The sequence below is a fragment of the Calypte anna genome, chromosome 1 (genome assembly GCF_003957555.1).
Source record: "Calypte anna isolate BGI_N300 chromosome 1, bCalAnn1_v1.p, whole genome shotgun sequence".
NCBI lineage: Eukaryota > Metazoa > Chordata > Aves > Apodiformes > Trochilidae > Calypte > Calypte anna.
In genome coordinates, this window is record NC_044244.1 from 55,014,873 (window position 1) to 55,042,614 (window position 27,742).

The 27,742-nt window shown below is 37.9% G+C and overlaps 1 protein-coding gene across 1 annotated transcript in view; it reads right to left on the reverse strand.

Annotated features, from left to right (window-relative positions):
* Window positions 1-27,742, reverse strand: part of CRY1 (cryptochrome circadian regulator 1) — a 37,947-nt gene that overhangs the window by 8,813 nt on the left and 1,392 nt on the right. Inside the window, exons 2-7 of the mRNA XM_030444701.1 lie at window positions 8,794-8,902; window positions 4,728-4,870; window positions 3,183-3,367; window positions 2,182-2,270; window positions 513-653; window positions 104-415 (exon numbers count right to left, since the gene is read on the reverse strand). Coding sequence (XP_030300561.1) covers window positions 104-415; window positions 513-653; window positions 2,182-2,270; window positions 3,183-3,367; window positions 4,728-4,870; window positions 8,794-8,902 — 979 coding nt within the window. The remainder of the gene's footprint in view (window positions 1-103; window positions 416-512; window positions 654-2,181; window positions 2,271-3,182; window positions 3,368-4,727; window positions 4,871-8,793; window positions 8,903-27,742) is intronic.

The following is a 27,742-nucleotide window of genomic DNA, read 5'->3' on the forward strand; positions in this document are numbered from 1 at the left end:
CCAATTTCATTTTGGCCACACACCACATAGTAACAACAATTCTAGAATTACTATCTGAAACTTTAAAAGGCATTTTAAGAAATTCAAACATAAGAAACAATACCTTCATTCCTTCTTCCCAGCTAATCCAGAGGTCACCTCGAGTCAAAAAGCATGCTACAGCATGCCGGGCTAAATGGTGAATCCAACCTTCTTGACGAAGCTGTGTCATAATTGCATCAATCCAAGGAAAACCTGTCCTGCCTTCTGCCCATTTGGCCAAAGCCTCAGGATTTTTATCCCACGGGATTTGAACACAGATAGGATTCCCCTCCATTTTATCAAACCGTGGATTGTTAGTCGCTGCTGTGTAGAAAAATTCACGCCATAACAGCTGGCCATAGAGAGAGAGGGGAGGGGAGCTGTTCTTTTTTACCTGAAGATCATCATTAAAGGAAAACATTTTATTAGGAGAAGAAGAAAGAAAAAACATGGCATCCAAGAATGCACAGCTGACTACACAGGAATTATACCTTTTTGTACAGATCCGTTAACTTGAAATAAAAGAGACGACAGGACAAACAGCCAAAGCGCAGGTAGGGACTGAGGCCCGTAGGGCTTGCCAGGAGGGAATTTGCATTCATTCGTGGTCTTTCAAAGTTTGCTACCCAAGCCTTGAAAAGAAAACAAAACATAAAAACCACACAGCAATATCAGACTACAGGCCAGGCAACAACCTGTAAACACCAAGGGAGGAATCTGTCTGTAACTGAATTGGTAACTGGACAGATCATCCCAGCACCTACGATACCTTGGTGTTCCTTCTGAGTCAGTGCAGTTTCTACAAGGTAATTAATCTCAGTGCAGAAGGCATGAACTGTCTTCCAGAACCCACTAGCTCTTTCCTTTAAATACAAAGGAAACCCAGGCAACTAGCAATGTTAGAATCATAGAACTGCTCAGGCTGGAAAACACCTTCAAGATCACTGAGTCCAGCCTTGTCCTAACCTTATTCGCCAAGTCCCACCACTAACCCATGTCCCCAAGCACCACATCCAGGAAATTTTTAAACACGTTCAGGGACACAGACTCAACCACCTCCCTGGGGAGCCTGTTCCAGTGTCTAACAACCCTTTCTGTAAAGAAGTTTTTCCTGATATCCAACCTAAATCTCCCCTGATGCAACTTGAAGCCATTTCTCCTTGTCCTGTCATCTGGCACCAGCGAGAAGAAACCAGCCCCACTCTCACTACCACTCCTTTCAGGTATTTGTAAAGAGTGATAAGGTCTCCCCCTTTCCCCAGACTGTACAGCCCCAACACCCTCAGTTGCTCCTCATAAGGGATGTTTTCCAAACCCTTCACCAGCTTTGTTGCCCTTCTTTGGACTTGCTCCAACACCTCAATGTCCTTTTTGTTCTGAGGTGCCTAAAACTGAACACAATACTCGAGGTGGGGCCTCACCAGTGCTGAGCACAGGGCCAGGATCACTTCCCTACTCCTGCTGGTCACACAACCAATAAAGATGTTAAATAGAAGTGGCCCCAGCACTGAGCCCTGGGGGACACCACTCCTGACTGGCTGCCAACTGGATTTAACTCCATTGACCACAACTCTTTGGGCCCAGCCATCCAGCCAGTGTTAACCCAGCAGAGCATATGCCCATCCAAGCCATGGGCAGCCAGCTTTTCCATTAGGATGTTATGGGGGACAGTGTCAAAGGTTTTAATGAAGTCCAGGCAGACTACATCAGCAGCCTTTCCCTCAAACACTACCAAGCAGGTGACCTGGTCACAGAATGAGATCAGGTTTGTCAGGCAGCATCTGCCTTCCATCAACCCATGCTGACTGGGCCTGATTGTCTGGTTGACTGGTTAGCTTTTAGAGCAATTCCCCTCCAAAGTTATAAGTATATTTCAATCAAAATTACCTCCCAAGGAAAAACAAGTTAATCTTTTTGAGTAAAGAAAAGTATAACAGACTTTCTCTAAAATTCAAGTTGGAAGACAATCTGCAATTCTTGTTTAAGACTAAGAAACAGCAACTTGATTAGTATCACTATAGAGGCCTTGAGTTACATTAAATTATGTAACTCATGTATGGTATTTTTTTTCAAAGAACTTCATCAATTCCTCTTATATTCCTTTGCAGAGAGCAAGTGTGTTTCCCAGATACGTCACACTTGCAATGATTCAAAACGTACCTTTCGTTCTAAATGTCTTTCCAATCGTGTGAGAGCTTCTGTCTCTCCCCCTGGCCATACTGCAGAAGGCAGACCATCTGTGTCAAAACCTGAAAAACAAATTGTAACAAGAAAATTCCTTTTTTCTTATATGGAAGGGCAACATAATTCTAGCATACTGTACCTTGACTACATTTTATAGTATCGTAACAATAACCTTAAGTTGGGCACATAGCACAGTAAAAGTCACTGCCAAACCCCTACACCTCTCCCAAAATCTCTACCAGGTGTAGGAGATAGCACATTTGAATATAGTTTAACCACTGTATAATGGTATCTTCTCTTCTTAAAAAGGCTTTAAAAGAAGTGTCTGTTGTATGAGAGTTCAAATGGAGTAGAAAGAGCAGTCAGAGCCTAGCCAAAATCTGTCCAGACCCTTTTGTTAGCAATTGGGAAGTTGTAGTACATTCATTTTTATTGTGCAGGGAGGGCAGGAAAACAGGAGAGAGAGGCAGAGATTCACAGGACAGTAATTTGATATTAGGTCTTAAAACTAAATTTACAGAAACATCACTTTTTAAAAAAGGAAGCTTCTAAAATAATTATTTTCTTTATTATCGTATTTTTATAGCTTTTTTTTTTGGTCTTTCAAGGCAAGAAGGGTTTTTTTTAATTAACTTGTAGAATGACAAATGAGTGACATGAAGAGCAAAGATACCAAATGCATTTAATACAAAATGAAGGATGAAAAACTATTACCAGCTTAATGATTATTTGGTACCATGGGGTACGCTGTGTTACAAGAAGCCAAACAATACATAGTGTAGCTTGCTATGACCTTGCCTTTAAAAGAAAACAACTCAAATTTACAGAGTTGATTATTCTTTTTTTTTTGTCCTTTTGTTTGTCACAACTGGCATTGACTTAACCATGAAATGCAAGTAAAACCTCTCTCTGTTATTTTAAGTGTCATGCTTTTAGCAGTCCTCGTTTCACAATGCCAAAGTAATTTTAGAACATACCCAGCTCTTCAAGTGATGGGACACCGTATTTCTCATCGTGGTCATCAGAAACTGGAGTGGTACATTTTTCCATTACTTCTGGGGTTATAGTCTCCACTGGCATTTCCAGTGGTTCCATTCTACTAATTAGGGTCTGGAATCGCTTGTAAGTAAGAGGAGGCTGCCCTCCATTTAATTCTATTATTCTGTTTTGAAAAAAAAAGAAAAAGAAAAAAAGAAAAATAAGTATGTCAGACAATACTAAATAACTATTTTTTTTAAAAGAAAACACACACCTATAAGCAGACAGAAACACCTTCTTACCTGCCTCTGTCATATTATATAAAATCACAGCTTTACATGGTAATCCATACAGCTTAAACTTTAATTTTTCTATCTTTTATTCCTCTAGGAATAATAGGGAGACATAGAAGTTAACTGTAGATAATCAACTCAATTATTATTCCTTACTGGGTAGTCCCTCAAGAACAAGTAAGTAATGAATATAGACAGCTCAAGTCAAAGAAAAATACTGATCAGAGACCACAGCTACAAAGAAATACATCCCAGCCACCTACAAGACCATGCTATTTATATTTAAAAATCTGTTTTTCTATTCTGCTATTGATAACAGTAGTCAGTATTACAACTGTCTTGGCATGGGGATAAATGAAGGTGCAGTTGTACACAGTGACTGTTGTAAAAACAGTTTCCATATTTACGTTGTAACCTTAAATATATCAAAATATCCCAAACAGGAAAATTTCAAGGACAGAATTTGCAAAGTGGTAGATGGAACCAACTGTTCATTTGAGGGAGGTTCCTGGGTGGGGACAGAAAAATTTTCAATTTAAGTTTTAAGAAAAATAATCAGGTATTGGTTTCAAAACAGCAAAGCACTCCTTTTCCTTTTCCTGCCATATTTCTAGCTGCTTCTCATACACTGGCTTGTAACAGAATACACCAGGCGTCTACCACAATAAATTGCTCAATTTTAAGAGAAGCAAAGTCATACTTATGAATAGTTTGCAGATTATGTTTCCATAATAGGGAGCTAACACTAATCCATTTAAATAGATCTGTGAAAAAATATAAACAAGACATAAGTAAGGAAACAAAGAGAAGTCAAACAACCCCAATTACTTACTGGATACATGAGAAATAGGAAAAAGTTTGTAAAATAAAGGACAAGTTCTGCCAACTTGTGAATAGCAAGTGAAATGAGGACAAAACAATCAAACAACAATGGATCTTACTTAGGAAGTTACAGGCATGTAATGTTTGAGTAACTTCATTTAAAAGACAACTAATCATCGTGACTATTATTCTCAAAAGAACCAAGACAGTATTTCGTTATGCATAATTTCTGGGAGTTGCAAAGTTCTATTCAGTATGTAATAAAATTTGGAAATATGGATAGATGGATGGATAAAAGAGAACCAAAAGAAATTTGTAATCTTCCTAACTGGGAAGTCCTCTGCATACAAATTAGCACACAGTATCTAAGCAAATAATAAATAAAATTCATGCTTTTTCTTTTTAAAATGAGAGGTAATGGTAACTTACTTGTCTAGGTCATATAACGTATGGGAAATCCGAACAATGACCTCCACTCCAGCTTCAGTAGCCAGCTTCTTAATTGCTGCATCTCTTTCCTTCCCAAATGGTTCAGAATCATATTCAATAGAAAGTTTTGCAATATTCCATTCCTGCAATACAAAACAAAAATGTTCCTTCAGCTACTTTATGGAGGGTGAGGGAAAAGTGAATGGGAAGGACAGGGACAAGATGGGATAACAGCTATTACCTGTTGATAATGTCAGATATACAGAAAAGCCCAAACACATTTAGACACCCAGACTCACAAAAATAATGTCCAACATTTTGGCATCTAAGTAGGAATCAGACATAAAAAAAGCCTCTGTTTATGTCCTATTATTATGGGTGAACAAAACAATGGAAAAATTTCTGTGTTGACTTTGATAACAGTTCTAACTTTAGGATCCATTCACCTTAAAAGACACAGTGAAAGGGAAAGATGACAGAGGCTGCCTTCTGGACATTAATCAGCAGCAGTAACCTGCTCTCCAGAAAAGTTTTTCACATATGCCTGTCGGTCTTCATAGCAGAATTGAAGCTTTGGAAGGGGGGCACAGGGTACAAAATGACACATGCAAACACTCCCACCCAAACACTACATATTTTTCTTCCCAGTTCCGAATCACTTCTCCCCATGCACCAGAATGGAAAATCTTAAAATTCTCAATTAAAAAAATAAAATAAAAAAAAATTAAAATTTTGTCTCCTAAAGAGATGATGCCTTCAAGTCTACTATCTTTTATACCACAGATGCCATTACCAAGGTCAGCAGTAACAAGTAGGGGGGAAAAAAGTGAAGAAAGACCCTATGAGGAGAGGCTGAGAGAGCTGGGGGTGTTCAGCCTGGAGAAGAGGAGGCTCAGGGGAGACCTCATCGCTCTCTACAACTCCCTGAAAGGAGGGTGTAGCCAGGGGGGGGTTGGTCTCTTTTGCCAGACAACTTTCAACAAGACAAGAGGGCATGGTCTTAAGTTGTGCCTGGGGAAGTTTAGGTTAGATATTAGAAAGAATTTCTTTACGAAGAGAGTGATCAGACATTGGAATGGGCTGCCCAGGGAAGTAGTGGATTCTCTGTCCCTGGAGATATTTCAAAAGAGACTGGATGTGGCACTCAGTGCCATGGTCTAGCAACCGCAACGGTGGTTCAAGGGTTGGACTCGATGATCTCTGAGGTCCCTTCCAACCCAGCCAATTCTATGATTCTATGAAAGAGATCATTAATGTCTAAGGCTTCTGCAACAAGAGGAAAATGGAAAGATGAAGTATTCACAGTATGATCCTAAAAAGCCATTCTGCCAAGCAAATTTACCTTTCTAATCCCACAAAATCTGATTTTAACACCCCAGACAGACTATTTCATAGAACTGGATTTACTCCAGAGAGCCAAAGGGCACTCTAAGCTGTTTACCTAGGGTTCTGTTTCACTTCTGGACTCTACAGCTCTCTCTCTCAGGTGAAGGCCAGGTACAGCCCTGGGGGTAGGCAATTCCAAAGAATGCTTGGCCTTTGTAAGAAGGTTTGTCTTCTTCCATCAGTAAGTTTGCCAAGATTGACCCAACAAGACTTGAATCCCCAAGCAACCTTCTACACCCTCATACAGCATTTATTTCCTGTTTCATAATGCAGAACCACTGCCTGACAGGTTGCAGCAGATAATTTTCTAAAGCTTTATTTCCTTTGGCATGTTGAAAAGAGAAATAAAAGACACATCCAAGAGCCAGAGCCACATCCCCAAGGGAGTCAAGGAACTCCAAGACAAGTGGTACATGATTTGATTATACCCTGATCACATCAGCATGAGCTGGTAACTTGAAGAAGCATGGATACAAATTGCTTCATACATACTGCTGAATGCTTTTAGCAACACTGATGCATTTAAAGAATTACAGATTGTTCCAGTTATATTTTCTTTGCCAAGCCAGTCCCCAAAGACCTAGAAATACAGAGCAGACCAAGACAAATTGAAGAGAATGAGGCAAGAATCAGGCAAAATTTGACTGGTTCAATTTAACCAACAGGTGCCAAGTGGGTGCCTGCTGCCACTAGAAGCTGTATCTCAGCAGTCAGATGGAACCTCATTACTTAAAAAACCAAACCAAAAAAACCCAACCAAACAATGAAACTAAAATAATTTTGCAGAGACCTGCAAAGTCCACAGATCCACTGGTGCTATCAGCAACATTGTTAGTTAGTGCTGCTGAAAATGTGACACTGAATCTAGTGCATCCATGAAAGAGCCTGAAGGTCCTTGAAGCCTCTTCCAAGGACACAGATGAGTGCTCTGACTTTTGAAGAAATTGTCCTTCAGCCTGTGAAAAGCTGAGACCTACCAAGAAACACCTGTGAAACATTCATCTCCAGCAAACACACAGATGCTGCCATCTGTGACAGGGCTCCTGACACAAGGCTCTATAAAAATTTCACTATCTCCTACTATTATTTACTTAATAAATAGTTTTCTCCCAGGCAAAAAACACTTACATCTTTTCTTCAAAGTCAGGATCATCACTCACCTTTGAGAAATTTAATGAGGATGATCTGCAAAACTCAGTTTAGTGTTATATGTGCTTCACTGCACTGCAAGCATTAGATGTAAAGCTACTGCTCTGACAAAAGAGGCCAAGAGATTAATGATATGACATAGATGCATGAGCCAAGCAGTCTTCAAACAAAAGCTGAAGAAGTCCTCAGGAGCTTCAAACAATGCCTCTTATTTGTCAAAGGTGAGAGAATGTCCTGAAAAGCCCATCAAAGAGCAAATACATGATAAAGACACTTTCTGGTAACTTGAAGAACCAGAAGACAGACAGATGTCAAAGTTCTTTCTTGATTACTGTACACTATCTGACAAGTTATTTTTATTTCCTCATCACTGAAAATGTGGCACTCAGAAGATGTTAGACATAGAATGATCAGCCTCCTAGCAAAATCTGAAACAGGAGTTGTGGAAGTAGCCATTTAAGTATTAAAAAAAAAAATGTCACAGGTCGCTCAAATCCAGAAGACAACACACATAACAGCAACATTTTTTCTCTTGTTTATATGAAATCAAACCAACTTTGGCAGGCAGATATAACAAGCTTGAACATCTGGGGGCTGCAAACAGCAACTATAATGCCACAAGGCTTCTGCAGGAAATTCTTCACTCAGGAAAATCAAGAAAAGACCAGTCAGAACATCACTCAGTTAGGAGTTCACAACCAAAGCACAAGAACGAAGACAGAAATGTGACAGTTGGTTGAGTTTTCAGCTTGCTATTGAAGATCTGGGAATAAAAATCATCTCAGGAAAAACAGAGGTGTTTGTTTTTTCTCAGTCCTGCTTTCAGTCACCTCAATCTAGTAATTCCACAAAAAATTCTAAAACCTATCTACAAAGTGTTCGTTTTCAGTGTCCTATTATAGTACTCTTACCTTAAATACACTATTATCCACAGAAGACAAATCACTATTGCTAACAATCCCTCACAGCCTTCATTTGCTCAGTAATAAGACCCATTCCCACAAAAACCTTAAAATTCTTTGACTAGAATTTTTTTTTTTTTACCTGCACTGTACTTTTGTACTTTTACCATGACTACTACCAGGAAAAAGCTTATCAAACAACTTTTAAAGGCCAGAAAGCAACCACAGCAGATATTTGGCCTAAATTAAACATTGCTTTTACAGGTCAGCTTTGAACCTGGATTCATATGCACAGAATTTTATTACAGTATTTCAAAGGGAATCTGGAGAGGAAAATTTAGTAATATACAGTACCTACACTTAGCAAAAAATTATAAATCAGTTCCATTTCTGGAAATAAAGACTGTGAAGTCTAAGAGCATCTCAGTTCAGTTTGTGATATGCACATTAGAGGGAAAAAAACAAATTAACAAAAAACCAACAAACCTTGAAGAGAAACTACAAGGATACTCATAAGAGCTGCATGGATAATAACTGGCACTGAAGTATATAGTACAAGAAACATGCTTACTTGAAATTAGTTTGTCAGACATATTTATGGACAAAAAGCCCTGCAAGTTGGCATTTACCTTGAAAAGTCTGGGGAAAACATCTGCTGGCTGCCCACGAATAACAAACAAACGTGAATTAAGTTTCCGTAGATTGGCATCAAGATCCTCAAGACATTGAAGCAGGAACCTGCAAAAAAATTGTAAAGAAATATTTATTTTCTTAAGCAAAACAGACAATTTTACAATGGAATAAGGGAACTAAGAGGAACAATCCAACAAAGATTACCATATTACTTGGCATGTGTTTGGATGATGCATGTTCACATCCTAAGTACACTTAACTTGCAGTAATTCATTATAATGTAGTATATTTGTTGATACATACTTTAGAACACTAAACTGCACCATCATTTAAGTTTTCAACTCAACATTATTCAGCTCCACAATGGACTAATGCATACTGAAGTCTTAACTAAGATTAGAAGTATCTTGTCACTCTAAAGAAAGAAAACACACCACTAAAAAAAAAAACCAAAAACCTAACACAAGCAACTAAACCCAAAAACCCACAAACAAACAAACAATCAGCCATACTGCTACTAAACCTAATCCTAGTCCTTCTTAAAACAGCAGCCTGAACTGTTACTAAAATCAGCATACCAGAGGAATACATGGTCATAATTATCACTTTGGCCTTCATTTATAAAAATAGCCCTTTATATAGCAAACAGCTTCATGCATCTTGGCTGTAGCATCATGAATTACTTAATGAGTAAGTCAGCAAACAATGGGGGGAAAAAAAATTAAAAAAGCAGAGGGAGGAATGGGGTGCTACAAATTTGCAGGTCTTCAAGAGGAACAGGTAGCTGCACAAAGGATGGTGAGACGAGTTCATGTGTGTCAAGATTTATTAGTGGGTTCAGTAACTAAAAATAACTCAATGGGGAAAGCTGTTTGGGGGAAGAAAAGACAAAAGGAAGGACAAGAAAAATGGAAACTCTCCCTAGCAGCCATCCAGGGAGACACTGGGGGTACCCAGATGAGTGGAGCTTTTCTTGGCATAGTGAGGCAATATTTTTCCTCTTAGTAACAAATACAGTTTTAGCAGCTCCTGATGAGATCTCTGTCAGCTGCTCTTACTTGCAAAGTTGTTGGCACTCCCCAAAGAACGCAATGAACGTGGCAGCTGCTGAGTCAGAGCCTGCCGGTCATTAACCTCTCTGAGTGCACATTATTACAGCCCCTGCCATAAACCAAAAGCTACACCCAAAGGGGAAAAAAGAAAAAAAAAAAAAAAAAGAGTAAATTCCCACACTGCAAGGCATTATTCCTGAGAGAGCCTGCTGTAATGACACTACACGCAGGCCAGGAGGATAACACCACAGGAGCAACCTCCTGAGACCAAAGCAGAGAAAATGAGTGCCTGAGGCCGGGAGATGCTGCACCCACAGCCTGGGGAAAGGATGCAGAGGCACCAGGGAAGGAGAGGCTGAGGCTCTCTGAGGACCACTGAGGTCTCCAGAGCTTTAGAGACAAAGCCACTGAGCAACCACCAGGCTCATTACAATCAAGAGTTCATAAAGCAACACGGTTCTTCAGAACAAATCCTAAAAATTAACAATGAAAACGCTACACGTTCGAGGGGGGATGTAGCATATGTGACTGTTGTTAACCTACTGACTTTTTTTTACATTTTCTAGTGATTTAGCAATATGTAAATGATGCCTACCTAACACACAGGGCTTCCAACTTCATACAGAATATATATATATATATATATATATATATATATATATATAAATAAAACAACGTCTTCTTGGCTGGCAACTATGCTTATGATTTATGACTGGAACAAACCAAAAATGCCTACTTCTCTCGGTTTGATGGATTTTGTTTTGAAGCAAGACCTTGAAGTAAGAAAAGAAATTACTTCACACTCATTTAGTTAGAAACCATTCAAGAGATGTTTTAAGAATCAAATGAGAATCACCCACGCTTCTATCAGAGAGAACTTGGGCTCCATGTTCCCAGGCCAAAGTCACTTCCAGTTGGACCTTGAAAAGTACACCTTTATTTTATCTCTTTTCCTGAAACCTGGAATGATAAACCTTATAATTAATCTTCTCCACGTGAATCTTGCTTTCAAAGAGCATGGGCACTTCACAAATCACTATGAAGACAAATTGCAGTAGTGCCCTGGATACCTTTGGAACAGTTCAGGAAAGAATATTTTTTTCTTGCTTTGGCTTAATGAGGTTTTGCTGTTGTGGTAGTTTGCTTTGGTTTTTAAGCTTCATATCAGAGAATATAGGGAAAGGGTGTGAAGAGAAACTGTTGACCTAAAATGCTCAAACTATCCAAATTAAAAATCTGTCATGAAACTGTTAGGATTGTTTCTATTTGTATTTCAGATATTTCACACAACTTTTAGTCTGGACTTGGCAAAAATCCTATGCTAGAAGATTACACGCGCTGACCCAGTCTCCAACTCACATCCAAGATCCCTAAACTTGCCCTTAATACTGCTTAATCACTATTTTGCTGGTTGCCAAAATCCTCTCATCGCACTCCAGCATTTCAATCTCCATAAAACTCTTCCATTTATTTAACAAACATAATTGTGTAGACTCAGATTGTTAAATGGAGGTAGGAAGGGAGCAGGAGAGTGGGCAGGGGACACGCACCCTCCCTCCCCTAACAAAAACAGGACAGATGAAAAACAGCTAAACCACAGCTTGTGTTGCAAGACTCTCTGAAAACATATTGTTCAAAAATAATAGGTCAAATTAAACCCTAGAGACCTGATGATATCTGTAGTAACAGCAATGTAAGTGAATACTGCTTTTGACTTCCAGAACACAGATTCAGCTTACAACTGGTTACTCGGAATAAGGGTGCAGTAATTAAGTGTATATGAATGGTTCATTTGGACCAAATGCATTTTAACAGAACAGGCTGCAAATAATTAATAATCTATTTTGCTTTCACCAACTATACTTATGCTATACAGTATCTAAAGGTATTTTCTCATTAAATGCTAATAAACTTTGTCTAACAAAAGTCTACACAGATCTACAAAATAATAGTTCAGGTTAGAGGGGACCTTTAAAGGTTATCTAGTCCCATGCCCCCTGCAGTGAGCCTTGCTCAGTTAAAAATGAACCTTAAATCACTGCTTTTAGATACAACCCCTACACCAAGAAACCTAACAATGGAATCAAAAACCTAACAATTGAATCAACTTCTTGTCATAACCAGACTTTTTACCAATTCATACAAGTACCTTAAAACTTTCAGAAGTTCTGCAACTTTGCTATAGTTAAATGGACCTAAGCTAACATCTAGCTAATGTCCAGCTAACATCCAGATACAAATTACCTTTTATTTAAGGAACTTAAGGAAGGAAAATTCTATCTTTCAGAACTTCTGCATTTATTTAATGTGTTAACAGATGCTTGTGTGAATAAGTCTTGTGACAGGGAATGGTTTAATTATACCAAGTCCCTGGGACAACTTCGATTTCCTGCACATTCTCCAAAATTGGCATGGCATTGTAATACATTTTTCTCCTGCACCAGCAAATAGTGTTTCATCTGTAACTTGCATCTGTTTGTAGAGGAGAAGTAATAACATATTCACCACATGCAGACTCCAAGTATTAACCGTATTAGCAGAATAATAATAAAATAATAATTCTCAGTAATCAATGCACTGTCACAGTGAATTACTATGGCACCTGGAAGAGTTTTTAGTTTCCAAGGTATCTCTCTGAGTGGTAACATTTGTTTGCAAGTGTAAATAGTTCAAAATTATTCTAATGCTATGCAAGGGCACTTGCTGCATCACAGTAACATGCAGGTGTTTTGCTCAGTGCAGACATGTAAACAATTAAAAGCAGCATTCTAGGACAGACAAAATTACTTCAGCTTTCTCTCTAAACAGATACACCAAAATGCACACAAAAGTGTTCCTTTCACAATAGAACACAAATTAAAATAATGGTGAATTAGTCTGTGAACTCAGAACAAATATGAAAACTCCGTTTCATAAAAAGTAGTTTCTTTTCAGTGCATGAGCTCTTGAAGCAAAGTTTCACCATAGCAGCTATGAAGCAAGAGCTACCAGGCTGAACTCTATTACCCTTTACCCCAAAGTGTGGCAATCAGGAGCATTCAAGTCTCTCCCTACAGTAATAACTCCTGTTTCTGAGCTTGCAGTCTAAAACAACTTTTTCCCCTCAATATAACAGTCAATGAGAAAACACTTTCTTTTGAACATTGAATAAAGACTACATGACAAGAATTCATTAAAAAGTCACAAAAAAGATGGGTTGTTTTTTTTTCTCTATCAGATTAGTGCATTCAGGTTTCTTCATCTGGGCTTCATCTTCCCTTGTAGAAATGAAAAGCAGGGAAAGTTCACTATTAATTTCACAGCAGCAAAGTGTGCAAGGTACATGCATGACTGAGGTGATGGAGGAAGGCTGAGGAAATTTATTGTAACACAGAGAAGATGCACATGCAAAGCATGCCTTGTTCAAGCAATGTTCTTAGGAGTGAATGACACCATTTTGCTCATAGTCATCTAATTGTGAGAGTCCAAATTTTCATGAAATTCTGAAGAACATATTCTTTAAAAGGCAAACATCTTAGCTCCAAGAAATTCCACAACCTCCCCTACTGCCAATGATGCAAAGTCTGCTTGGGTTCCGGAATCTAAACTAAATGTCCTGCCCCCTGCATCTTCAGAGTGACTGCCAGAAACTGGTTCACGTAATACAGATCAAAATTATAGCTGCTATGCCACCAAGGCACAAATTAAAAAAGTTAAATAACTTATTGTTAACACAGTTAACCATTAACAAAATTAGCAAAACCAAGGACTATATCCTGCAGACTTCCTGGGTCTGGAGTGTTAATATGACTAAGGAATTTCTCCTGGGAAGAACTCCACAGCAGTCAGTAAAAATGTAGCACTTTTATTTAGAAGGAGACTTAACAAGAAGGGTACTTACAGACTCACTGTTTGAGGCTTCCATTAGTCTCATTTGGGGTTATTTTCAGGAGTAATAAACATCCAGAAACCATAATCACAGAACCATCCTTGCCAGCACTAAATGAGCGTACAGTTGCTGGGAATTGAGGGAACTTTAAATCCAATGGCTTCTCTTTCAGGAGTTATTCAAATCTGAAAATGGTGGTGCTAATCCATTAAGAATCAAGAAACTTCCACTTCAGTTCAGTTTCTGAATGGATCCAGATTTAGAATGTTAGGCAGGGCAGGAGTGCTGGAGTGCACAGCCAGCACCACAGAAAATAAAGGAATCTAGGCAGGCTTCCTCATTCTGAATAAGTTGAAAAAGTTGAGTGAAAAAGAACAGTGTTAATACTTATTTCATTCCTAAATTTAATTACTGTTTTTACCTATGACTGGTCAACTTCCAACAATCCATTGAAACTTTTGTTTAACCAAACTTTTTAAATACCTTCTGTCTACTCAGTGGTTCCTATGCCAAGCCATTGATTACAATCTCCCCAGTGAAAGGAAAGCACTGTCATACAAAAGACTCATGTCGTTATGGATATTTGGTCACCACCCAGGCTTTGTCTATCAGAATGATCACGTAGCCTAAAGTCTGCCAGTTTTATTTTCCCATTCAATTTTTTTTTCCAATGTTCCTATCAGATCTTCCTCCTTCATCTCCCATGGTTTAGTAAAGCTGGGTTTAATAAAAAGAAGGAATATTACATACCACTGAGCATCAATCACTTTTTTTAAAGAAATCTTAAATAAAATTTTAATTAAATGTATTTAATTTACATTTGAGTATAGTTTACAGGATTAGACCCTGACTGTACTAATAGTTATACAACATTTATTTCTCTTCACAGGAAGAGAGGTAGTGAGCCATTCTTTCATATATATCTGCTATTTTGCCATATATATAGTTAGGGCACTATGAAAGTCCAGTATCATTTAGGCAAATATATTCCTCATACTGGCTTCTCTTCTACAGAAATCACAAGGTGGATTTCACCTAATACTGAAACAAAGCATGAGACACTAAGAAGTATCTTAAATTTAGTATTTTACCAGTGTATTTTCCTGTTTGATTGCCAACCAATGTGTCTTAGCGTGAGCAGTATATTCTTATGAAACTCTAAGAAGATTAAGCTCAGACAGGATTTAAGTGTTATGTACACTCCACAGCATCCTTTGGCTGCAAGCCATAGTAATATTTTCCTATTACCAAATCAAGGTCACAGAGACATGCCTTACAACATTACACTGCTTCAGCGAATACCACACACAACTTCCACATCCTCAAAAGGTATACAATAACACATCACAGAGGAATTGTTCTTCAGGCATATAACACTGGAGCAAGAAAAAGTTATTCATGTTATTCGACTCTAGATACTGAAGTGAAGTGGCTGTGGGAGCTAACTAATCTCCTGCAGGGTTGGCTCAACAGTCAGTAGAGAAAAAAAACAGCTTTAAGAGCACAATTTAGGACTTCAGTATCTTTCATAACTTAGTAAGAGCTGATCCACACACAAAAATAAAACAAAACATAGACCTTGAAGTGCGTCACTTGGCTCTATTCTTCTGATATTTCCTACTCTTGTAATCTTCAAGCCAAAGCAGACTGTGATGGAGAAATAAGGCAAAATATACCCAAGCCCATATACAGCTGAAACATTCCTAAGTGCTGTAAAAGACAGCAAACAAAACCAAATTCAGCTCTTTGAAAAAGGATGAGTGAAGGGGTTTTATGAGAAAGCAATATTTGAAATTTAATATCTTCTAAAATTAGTCCTTTAGGATACATCTTCTTTGAAGCTAAGTAGTAAAGACCATTTCACATACAGAGTGGGGCTAGAATACTAACTACAGCAAGCAGTACTGCATCATTTAAAAGAAAAAAGTCATTTGAGTCTAACTTAGCTCACTCTGGACACAAAGCTAGCATTTCCTTACATATAACTCATCATTAATTTCCTTCCAACTGAATTATCTTTTCAAGGTTAGCATTCCCCAAAGGAAAGAAATACAAAATTTGTCCTATTCAAAATAAATTAACAATCTCCCAAACAGCAATCTGTATCTGGCTTCTATTCTGTGAGCCATGCGTCACATCAAATACTCTATTTATCTTCTGTAAAAATCTGGATCTTAACTTCACGTTTAAAGGGCACCTATTATTCATCTAAACTATTCCCATATAACTACCAGCAGGCATCTCAAATTACTTGCTTGTTACAAAGGTCAGTCTTCTGCTGATATGAGACTATCAGGCTCACAGCTTCCTAAATCTCCCTCCCAATATCTTCTGTTCTTTAATGTATGTATTCTGTGTTTATTTTTCTCTAATCCTCTAATTCCGATCTGATAAATCCAAGTTCTTATTATTTGACTTTAATTCTTTGCACCTACGCTTTCAAAAGGGAAACTAGTTGGACCCATAAAGGAAAACTCAAAAGCAAACAAATGTCTTTGCAGTGGGGACAGCTGGGGAAACTGGACCTAGAAGCAAATTACAAAACTGAGTTACTTGAGAATACAGACATACTCACACTTAAATAACTAAAACCTCCTTATTCTCACATATTTAAGTTCTCTTATTTAAATGAGCCGCTCATAAGGCTTGATGTAATTAAACCAGAGCTGGCCTGCCTTATAAAATAGTTCAGCCATGTTATTTTTGGTAATCTAAGCTGTCCACAAGAAAGTCACAGCTATGGCTCATTTCAAAAGAGCAAGCATGATAAGAGTACTATAACAAGATTGTCTTGCAATCTGATTCTGAAGGACAAATTTTATGCTGCCTCATTTTCTTCAACAAAACCCCTTAACTTTTCTTACATTAAAGTGACCTTTTAAAGGTTATAATTACTGCTAATAAGATTTTGCACAGCTATAAGTTTCCCAGAAATGAAACGCTGTGTGAAACAAATATATTTCTCAACTACATACACAGTAGAAACTGCAAGTCCTTAAGGTATAATTCTATCACCAGTGGCTTCCCATATCTGAAAAATCCATTAAACTAACAAATGAGGATTAAGGACAGAGCTGAAATCTACTAGTAAGCATAGAAGCTGGCATAAAGTTTGGAAAATAGGAAAAGAAAAAAAAACCAAAACCCTCAACACCCAAACCTCAGGCTATTACTGAAAATTTTAATTAAAACTGACTAGATATCATATCTTTGGCTCTTGTCTTACAGAGGTCTGACATCCAGCATTATACTCACTTCCCATGGCTACCTACTCTCATGAATTAAGAGGGTTGTAACTAGATGAGCATTAAGGTCCCTTTCAACCCAAACCATTCTATCATTCTATAGGAAGGCCAAAATTTTCTGAACTGGTCTTTCAAACATTAAATTAGTCATTTACATCTGAATATAATGTAAGCATCAATAAAATGGGTCCAAGATTTTGAGTCATGATAAGATACAAGTAACTGAAACAAAGCTTTGTTTATTAAGCTGCATAAATCAGAAAATCTTCACTTGGTCCCAAACTTTCTTTAACATAAAAGTAGAGTGATGGAGGTCATCTTTCACTTCATGCTGCAGAGAGAGGCCTTCTATCTCAAAGTCTAAAGCTAATGAAAAAATGCACTGAGGTCAGTAAGGTAAGCTCTGGTAAACAACACTGAAATACAGCTCAAGACATAATACATGAAAAAAATCCAAATGAAGGTCAGGACCAACAAAGTATCTCACTTGAACTAAATTAATGTTGAAAAGCTACATAGTACAGTGAAGTGGAACATTCTAATAACTAAAGTTCATTGTCAATCATCTCTGTAGAACTGGAAGCAGTTTAGATGAAAAATTATTTTATGAAGAATTAAACCTTTACTACAGCAACTGTAATTCTGCATTTTTATTGTTTTCCCTGTCTTTCCCTTCCTTTCAGAAGATGGGAATGAATTACTAAATTCTGTGAACAGACATCACAGCTTTGTACTACTTTGCCTATTAAAATTAATAAAAGTAGACAACTGGAAAACATCATCCTACCCTAAGGATCTCTTCCTTTTTTCCAGTTTGCTTGTGCCAGAATCAGAACTGATTGCAACACAGATCATGCAGATAGGAACCCTGCCCATTTAAAGAAAATAAATAAATAAAAATAAGAAGTGGGGGCACTGATCCACCTTTCTGAACATTGGATAAAATTTGCTAGAGACAAAACAATGGAAATAAGAGCAATTTAATACCTAGACAAACTGTTGGCATTCCAGAAAAAAAGGTACTTCTAAGAAAGAAGATACAAATCCGGAGTTTAGAAACTGTGTTTCTATTATTATTAGACAAAAACGATAGGGGAGCATTTGTAGGCTCTGAACCACTGGTAAGTATTATTGTTGTGCTGAACCTTCAAGCAAGATGCTCCCCCTCACTGGAGGTCAAACTGATGAAAAACGAACATAATTTGGTTTTAACCTCCATTAAATAAAAATAAAGTAAATTTTTAAAAGATTAAGAAAAAAGAGGGGGAAGAAGAGGGGTGGAGGGAGCCTACGAAGTCGGCAGTTTTCATGCATAACCTGATCATTTCCTTATAGCGTTTGTAAGAAGAACATCTCAATATGAATCAACAAAAATAGTTTCCTAAAGTAGGTCGTTGCTGCAGCAACCGGGCGCTGTTTGGACTACTCCCTGCCACAATGACCTACTTTTCCAGTTACATGCAACCCTTGGAGTTGGAGCCCAATTCCTCCTTCCTTTCGGAGCCGCCCAGAGAGGATTTCCGTACCGCGGCCGAACCTCACTCTTCCCCGGGAGGGAGAAAGGTTCCCAGCATGTACCAGCTGCGGGTCGGTTCCGCTCCTCCGTGTTGCATTTAGAAGTGCTGGCTGCTAAAGGTTAAGTGAAACCTAATACCTGCTCGGAGTTCAAAAAGTACCGAGCCCGGGTTCAAAACCGGAGGAGCCGATAAAAATAATGGGAGAGGAAGGTGACAGAATGAAGAGCGGCCCCTGAACAAGGTGTCCCCTGCCAGGAGCCAGCAGCTGGCAGGCAGCTCCAGCACAAGCCTGCGACGCAGTGCTGCCTCCCCGGCACAAAATTACGGGTCTAAGTAACATTAAACCTGCATAAAGGAAAAAAAAAAAAAAGCCTTGTGGGTGACAGGTATAGCTAATAGGTTTTTTAACCCCATTTAACACTGCGTGGACGGTGGAGTGGGGACAGAGAGAGGTACCACACGAGTTCATGGAGTAATGTTGGCAGTCGCTTAATTCTCAGTTTGCTGTTAATGACCATTAACCTTATGACAAAGGAAAAAAAAAGATCACCAGTGCAACTATTCATTGAACTAATATCTTGATGAAGAAAATAAATATTATCTCTGTAGAAATAAGCCTGCAAGGTTCTAAGCATCTACCACGCTGACTTGTGCACGGGTACTTCTGATCAATTTATGGAAGCCTCAAGTTCAAAATCAAGATAAAACTTAAGAGGCAAGCACAAGAGACTAATGTTTCCAAGTAAAAGATAACTGATTCCAACAAAAGGTAAGCTGTGCATTACCACATACTACATTCCAATTCAAACTTCTCTTAACAGAAAGATTCAGATACAACTCATACTATGAAAGCAGAAAACCAAAGCATACACAGCAAAGCTCTCCACAACTTTACCCTAAGCCTTCTGAAAACTTCCAGGTTCAACAGGAAAAATACTAGAATATGAAAATATAGTGCTGTGAGTGGAAAAAGTTTTTGGAATTCACCTCACGCTGTCACTTGGGAACAAATCATCCATAATGAGAGAATTACTCCTGCAAATCTCTTGTTCTTCAAAAAGAACAGGTCAACAAGATAAGCACCAAACCTAAAAATTATTTTTGCCTTACCATTGCACTGGAGCAGAGCAGGAACTTCAAAAATAGAATTCTGAAAGATGGACTAGTAGAAGAAAAAAAAACAAAAACATAGGATTATGACAAAAAAATCAGAAAGCCTGCTGCAAGAACTACAGCTGATCATCAGCAACACTTAGCTTGAAAGCATGACCTCCATCACCAAAACCACAAGCTCTGTTGTGCTGTCTCTCATGGAAGTAGTAAAGATCTGGAGTTAAAACTTTCAGAGCAGCTTTTCTTTGGCAAACTAACACGTTTCTAAGTTGGCACTGAAAAAGAGAGGTTGGTGGAGTTGTATCTGAAATCACGCAGAAAGCCATAAATCTAAAATGCAAAAATAGGAAAATCTACGCTACCCCCACAAACCCAGGATTTTCTTAATGGCTGAGAAGAAAAACACCACTGCTGAAAGTACTTTGAGTACTTCTCACCAGTGAATTTATTGGCAACTAGCTTACAGAAATTTCAATTAAATAAAGAAGCCCTGCTCACTGAAAAATCATCCTAACTCTATGACCAAAACTAATCCTTATACACATCGCCTCAGATTATGAAAGCCTTGAAAAACAAAAGGAAAATATACCTTAATTAAAACTGAACCATCAATATCATAGCCATTTACAACTTCTTCCTTTGTCATAAAGTGACAGAAAGAAACTACACATTAGATGTTTCCAGACAGTACCAGGTAAAGACTGTGCAGGAGAAAATGAAAGAGTCACTCTTAATAAGTCCTTTAAAGAACCATTCACAGGATTTGGGATACCTTAGAAAGAAATACAAAGTGCAGTTAACTAGATCTTACTAAGCTTCTCATCTACTGAAAAATGACAGAAGCTCACAGGCATTATCACTAGGCAACCCAAATAAAACAAAAAAATCCATATTACATCCTTTGCTTGATCACCCTCATTAAGACTTAGATAGTTTCAACTTCTTGAACTCACTAGTAGCAAGAGTTATGAAAACAAAGAACAAAACCAAAATGCAAACTCCTCCCTCTCCAAAGACCCTTCTAAAAGATGGATGGCAAAAACTACTCATAGAATATTTTATTTTCAATGCATGTTTCAGTTTTACAGATGTAGAGTCATGCCTCTCCTACAAGAGGGGAAAATAAGGGAAACAATAGTAGGCAATCTCTGCTAAAAGCTGCATTGTTCTCTTTTTCTGCTTTAAGACTCCTAGGAAAAATGAGTTTGTTTATTCTTAAGAATGTGAAACATGAAGAATAGGATGGGGGAAAAAAAGCCACAGATTTTACAGACAAAAAAGCTCAACTCAGTAAACCCACAAGAGTACATAGGAAAGAAAAATTTCACTCCACTCTTCAATTAATCCAATGAAATGAAAACAAAATAAGTCATTTAAATGCCAGTGTCCCTATAAAATGGAGTCTCACAATTCTGTCACTTCTCCAGTACTTCAGAACTGCAAACCTGTGATAAAGCTTGCAACAGTGTTTTGTATCTTTACTGCAGTGCAAAATTGTTACTGTTTTACGAACCATACAAGGCATGAAGTAACAAACAACCGACTTGGAGTTACCCATTTATTTACTGATCTGATCAAGGATGCCCTAGAATTTCTGTTCTTTCAGTCATTATTTTGCCCCTCTCCTCAACTGCAGCACAGTTTACCCATCACTGACAAGGTAGAGTGTTGTCATTAAGAAATAATTAAAACCGCAAGTGCTGAACTCCAGTTCCCTTACTATAGAAAGTAAAGCATTTCCTAGATCATCCACACTTTGGACAGAGAACAGATTGAAAAATACAAGTTTTCCTTACAGCAGTTTTTCCTAAATAGCTTTTGTTGTAGATACATCATCTGCATCACTGAGGAATCAGTCACAACACGCATTCATCCTTCACTACTTCCCCATTTGAGCTTAAACAGGTTGTTTTTTTCCCAATGTTTCTGGTTTTCCTTTTAAAAGGATAGGAGTCTGTGTTCGGAAAGGAATCAAGCTTACTAAAAAAGGAATACATGTGACTGAACAGGAATGGAAATGTCTTTCTACAAATCAAACACTGAGATAAAGTTTCAAATGCAGGCCCAGAAAATTTATCTAGTTTAGTTGCAGGAGTAAGCAATGTGAAACAAAAGCTTAGGTGTACACAACATCACATGCTTGGCAACACTGAAACTAGGCTTGCAGGACACTTCCTGACCAATGTTCAGCTAAAAGAAATACATCTCTGATACTCTGAACAGGTTCCACACTATTGAATGGAACTTGTTGAGTTAGCAATTTTCAGAGAGATCATAAGCAACAATTTGGCACCTGAAATTACTTCTGAAACACCGAGCATTAGCAAATTCTTATTTCCTAACCAGTTTTACCAATGTAGACTTTCAGAACTTTTAAATATTAATGCATTAAAAAAGAAAAAAAATTAGCAAAGCACAACATTTAAGGAAAAATGCGTGCATTAAAAATCCCTGTTCACAGCAGCTCAGCTACTCTCAAAACTAAAGCTAACAAAGCTCATGTGTTAATTTTTAATAATATCTCACTATTAGTAATGGATAGGCTCTTAGATTCATAACTGACACAGAAGTATAGCTATACATGCAGACTTTTGCCATAGCTGCCTCCTTTTATACACTGAAACAGAACACTGCAATATAGACCTAACACTGCAATATAGACCTGTTTTCCCCAAGCCTTTCCAGTCTATCCTTCACCTCCACTAAAGTTTTATTCCTATATAAACAAACTTTTACATGCACAGAACTCCGAAACAGTGAAAACAAACGCTTAATGGTGACCTGAAAAATAAGTGGAGGCTTTGGTGTTAGAGGAACATTGCAATTATAGTTCACCTGTTGACCTAGATTGCAAAGGACTCCAAAGACAGCATACAGAAGCACATAAACATTGCCCCACATTTAAATTAGGGTTCTGAAAAATGTAAATAAAATGTATTACACCAAAATACCATGAAGTTCTTAAGCCGATAACCAAATCCAGTCCTTTCCTAGAAGTAATCATAGGCATGGCTATTAAACCAGATAAAATGTGATATGCAAATTACTAAGCCTATAGAATACAAAGCCACATACTCCCACACTACTTACACAACAGAAGCATGCTTCAAGCTTATTTTTGCCTTTTTAGGTCACTATGGGAAGGTCACAAAATTCCCTAGAACAGAGTTTATTTCAATATACACATTAATACACTGCAGACTCAAGTGTAACTTCCACATTGGAAAAATGGCTGACTTCACAGGCAGCTTGACCTTCCTTCTACCATGAGTTATACAACTGACCTGAAAACCTGTCAGGCATTGAGAGGGTACAGAAAGGAATCACCTGCCTTGAAAAGAAAGGCTTGCATTCTGAAGACAAACTGTCAGAAACCAAAAGGTTCAGGTAGTATAATGATGAACAGCTTTTTCTGCAATATTTGCAGAATGAAAAGTGTCTAAAGAGAAGCTTCCATCGGTAGGAACAAAAACATTTTCATAAACTGGAGAAAAACATACTTCATTGCATGAAAATAACCAAAATAGGATTATAATGCATAAAATAATTTGCTTTGAAGAACTGATGCAGAATTCATTGAGACAGCTACATACTGATCCAAGGGTGGGGGGGGGGTGTGGAAATCTGTATTCTTGATTACTTGAAAAAACTTGCTTTCACATTCATCACCGATGGTGTTTGTTGGGGGTTATCACCCTCTCCTTCTATGACCAGAGGAGGTAACACCACAAATTGCAGACCCATTACCTTCCCCTGCTAAAATAATGTGATCTATTGATACTTAGGCAAAATAAAACCAAAACAGATTTCTGTTTTGAGAAGAAAGAAGATTAAAATAATCCTACAGAGCTGTTTCAAGACTGCAGTTGTCCCTTGATACTCAACCTCGAAGTCCACATGCTACTCTGACATATCAAGAACACTACACAGACCTTCTCTAGATATCCTCAAACACGGAGGTGAGCAAGTAAAACCAGGTCTCTAAAACCTCAAAATGTCTTAACCTGAGGAACTAGATTTCTTCAAGAGCAAGCTTGCAGTCAAAAAGCAAGTTGCATACATGCTGACTAGAATGTTTCTAACCTGTAATAACTGCTACTTGGTAAAAACTACTTACTGAACACTTTGCATAAAACTGGATTTCCACTTGTTCTCTCCTGACCAGTCAGTGCAGACTTCTTGTCCAGTTGCATAATAGTTACATTACAGAATCTGGAGATACAAGATCATACCCCAAACTATGCAAACAAGCATAGTGTAATTTCTTGGACAGTTATTTCTCACATTCTGACAGTCTTACAAAAAAAAAAAAAAAAATCAGGCCTTTCCCCTAACACAGTTAAAAAGGCCAATGTAGCTTTCAACAATATAATTTCAAAGGGTGCCAACAAACAGCAAGCCACAGAAGAAACCAATAATAATCTTAAAAAAAACTTGGTAGTTACTACACACACAAGCAATGCAGGGCAGCTATATGGCCACTTTAATCTGGAACAAACCCTTACTGACACTGGAAGAAATGGCCCCTTCCCTTCCCTCCCCACTCTTGACTCTTTACTACTACCGCAACCTTTTTGTTGGTACTCTCTGCCACAGAGCTAATCCCACCAAAACTGGTAACTAATCTCTTTGGGACAGACTGATGAGCTAACCTGGTTCACCACAGGGCTGTGTGCTATCACAGAAGGGTGGAACCACCCTTTTCATTAGCACTGCAGGATTAAAAGCATGAGGACACACGTCAGTGTAGTTCAGTGACGTACTTTGTAAATCACAGGACTAGATCATATAACCCAACGAACTGTAGAGGGGAATCACTGAGCTGTGGGCACTTTTTGGGTAGACAAAGCTTTCTGAGGAAGAGGACAGGTGGGCAACCTAGGTCTTTGGTACTGGAGGGTTTGGTTTCTCCAGTCTAACAGCCAGTACCACAGAATTCCCATCTGAACTCTAGGGTCCCAAAAACAAAGTTACCGCTCTTTGCTAACAGATTTAGAAATGTACAAATCAATGATCTTCATTTCAGTGGGCTGGCTGGACAAAAGTGCTCCAAACTGTGCACTGCATTAGAGCTAAAGCCCCTCCTTACAAGGTATGACGGGTATGTCCAGAACACAGCACAGGAACAGTGAAGCTCCCTCGCAGACCTGATACACCCTGGCTATGGCAGTGGAGTTCAGAACAGGCTACCTGCCCTGTGAAAGAAACCCTCAAGTATCTACAGAATATATAAAAAATAAATGTTACACCCAAATCTTATGTATGACTTGCTTTACGGCTGAAAGACCAAAAGCCTTGTCTCTATTTAGAGATTACGTTGGATTGATGTTAAATATTTCAAAAATCAAATCACTCCCAGGATGAAAAATCTACATTATGAAAACAAAAGGATGTTTTTATCAGGGAAGTCAATTATTTTGGTGCACTCCGTTTTACATATCAAGCATGTCACCAAAATTAATGAAGTAAAACATACACATTTTGCCTGCCTGAACTCCAGATATGACAATTTAAAACCAATTCTCCTAAACCAATAGGACTGCCTGCCATAACAACAGCAGCTAACTTTCCAGGATGTTGAATGTATCAGTACTTCATAAAATCTATTTGATATCCAAAACAAATTTTATTATTATTTTAGAAGTGAAAGTTGTTCTCTTCAGGAATTACTTAAAAATACATTACATGGTTTGGCAAAATCTTTTAAAATCAATTACTGCATACCAGTCTTAACTGGCATATCAAAACCATTCATGCACCCTCAAAAACAACAAACTAAAAAAGTAATTATTAGCCAAAGTAAACCCTTATGCAGCAACTAACAGTATGTTTGCATTTCATTTTAGGTACTGTGATCAATTGCCAGGCTGTACTAAAACCAGGGCTAAATTAAACCCTCTCCTAAGTAATACTGCTAAACATGAGATCCCATTCTCCTTAATATGGCAAAGTCTGTGAGCACACACAAACACATTTTTTCATAAGTAGGTAATGGTTACTTTAAAGTACGTAAGTCACATTCTTTGTCTACTCTGTTCATACAATTAGATGCACACTAGTTCTGGTGCCAAAAGTCTAAGGGCAATTGACAAAACTTGGGGAGTGTTAAAGGGATTGTTATTTAGCATTTCCCTCAACTATTTCTCTATCACCTCTTACTGCCTCAAATAACCTCACTCTTTCAAGCCTTTTTCTGTGAACTGGAAAACTCATCATTTAGAAAAAGCAAATCTCAGCAGAAGCACATCTTGATTTCTTCGACAGCTTGAAAGAAGGAACAGTGAGACCACCCAAAACAGGAACAGAAAAAAACGAAGCAAGCTGAGGAAAGCCCTGGCATATGTTACGTAGCATTCCTGATTTTAGAACAGGTAGGCTGACTGCCAGGAGAAAGGAGGTCAGTAAGACCATGTGACTGCTTAGTAATTAGACTTGCTCAATACTGCAATTACACAAAAATATTAGTTCATGAGTGTTACATGACTGTTTAAGGAGAAAAAAGTTATTCAGAAAGCACTCAGGTATTAAAGGCTGCTACTTGCCAGTTGTAAAACACATTTTTAAAATTAACTGTAACTGGTAACTTTGCAGAGTTACAATACTACTTCTAAGAAGAAACTAAACCTCTTGGCTTCTTGTATTCTTGCACCACATTTCCTTGTGTTAATCATACTTTGAACTCTGACAGACAAGAGTTTTGTCCAGGGCAGTAGGACCATAAACTCACCAGAACATTAAGCCTCAGTGTCAATCAACTCAAACTAAGAAAGGACCAGATGATTTAATTTTACTCATGTTCCACATGCTGAAGGGCTTCTGCTCCTAATCTCAGATAAAATATTTTTGACTAATTCAACATTGTACTCCACAGGCATGTAAGCAAGGATCTTGTTTACAGTCATCAAGTGACCAAGGAGAAGCAACGCTTGATTATTAACTTCAAGTGCCAAATGAGACTGGCAAACCAAAAAACTGCATCATGAGTCTTATGTATGATACTATGAATGTGTACGTTACCACAGGTTAAAAACAGCTCACTAAAACCACAGAAACCTAAAATGGAACAATTCCAAACTAGTAACTGTTCATTTAAATTAAAATGTACTGACATTGCTCTAGCAAATACACAGCTAGCAGCTAGTTATTCTATAAAGTTACCATACTTTTAAACTTGAAAAAACCACAAAACCTAAAGATCTCACACAACCATGCTAATGAAGGCAGTGAGGCTCCCTACTCAAATCCAAGTGCAGGATGTGCCTTGAGAGTATCTGAGTCCCAAGAGATTGTTCCCAGTGCTTTGGAGAGGGAAGTCGTAATTCACCCTTCTGAGAGATCTGGGGCAGGGGATGAGGTGAGCACAAAAATAAAGGACTTAAAAACCGACTCTCCTTCACAAAGGTAACTAAATGAAAGCCCTCACCAACAAAAACTCAACCCCTCTAACCAGCAACTAAAAAAAGATGGTTTTCTTCAAATGCAAAAATGCAGTGCAGAAAAAAAAGAAAAAAAAAAAAAAAAAGAAAGAAAAGCTGTTTAAGCAGACCAACTTGCAGATATATCACACACAGATGTACTCAAGGACTGTATTAGGTAATGTGCATGTTAGTCATTGAAGAAGCAGGGCAGCAGCACTGAAGATATGAACTTCCTCTTGCTAGAATCAAAGTTCATATTCATTATCATTCACTAGCCCTGAAACCAAAAGCAGTTCAGCATTTCAATAGCAAAATGCATTAGAAACCTATGAAATAGTCTTAAGACAAGTGGTTTCCTTAGGACTCACATCAATTGCTGGCATTCTTTGCTAGAATTAGTTTAAAAATCAAGTATGAGTTTATAAGTTATCCATGCTTCATCCATAAAACCAAGACTTCTAATCTTTCTTTATATGAAGTCATTATTTGTTATTAAAAAACCTATTCCCTTCAAAAAAAGCAAAAATAATTAAAAAGCCCCTATAAAAGAAATTACATAATAAACTTCAGATAAGGGAACTATCTAACAATTATCATGTCGTATTATTGATAATTAATTCCTGTCAGTGAAAATGGAATAACCCTCAAGTCAAAGTTCACAGAAAGCATTTTTAGTATTTCTACCTTTTGAAAACTAGAAATAGGACCATAAGGAAAACTTCTCAAAATTTG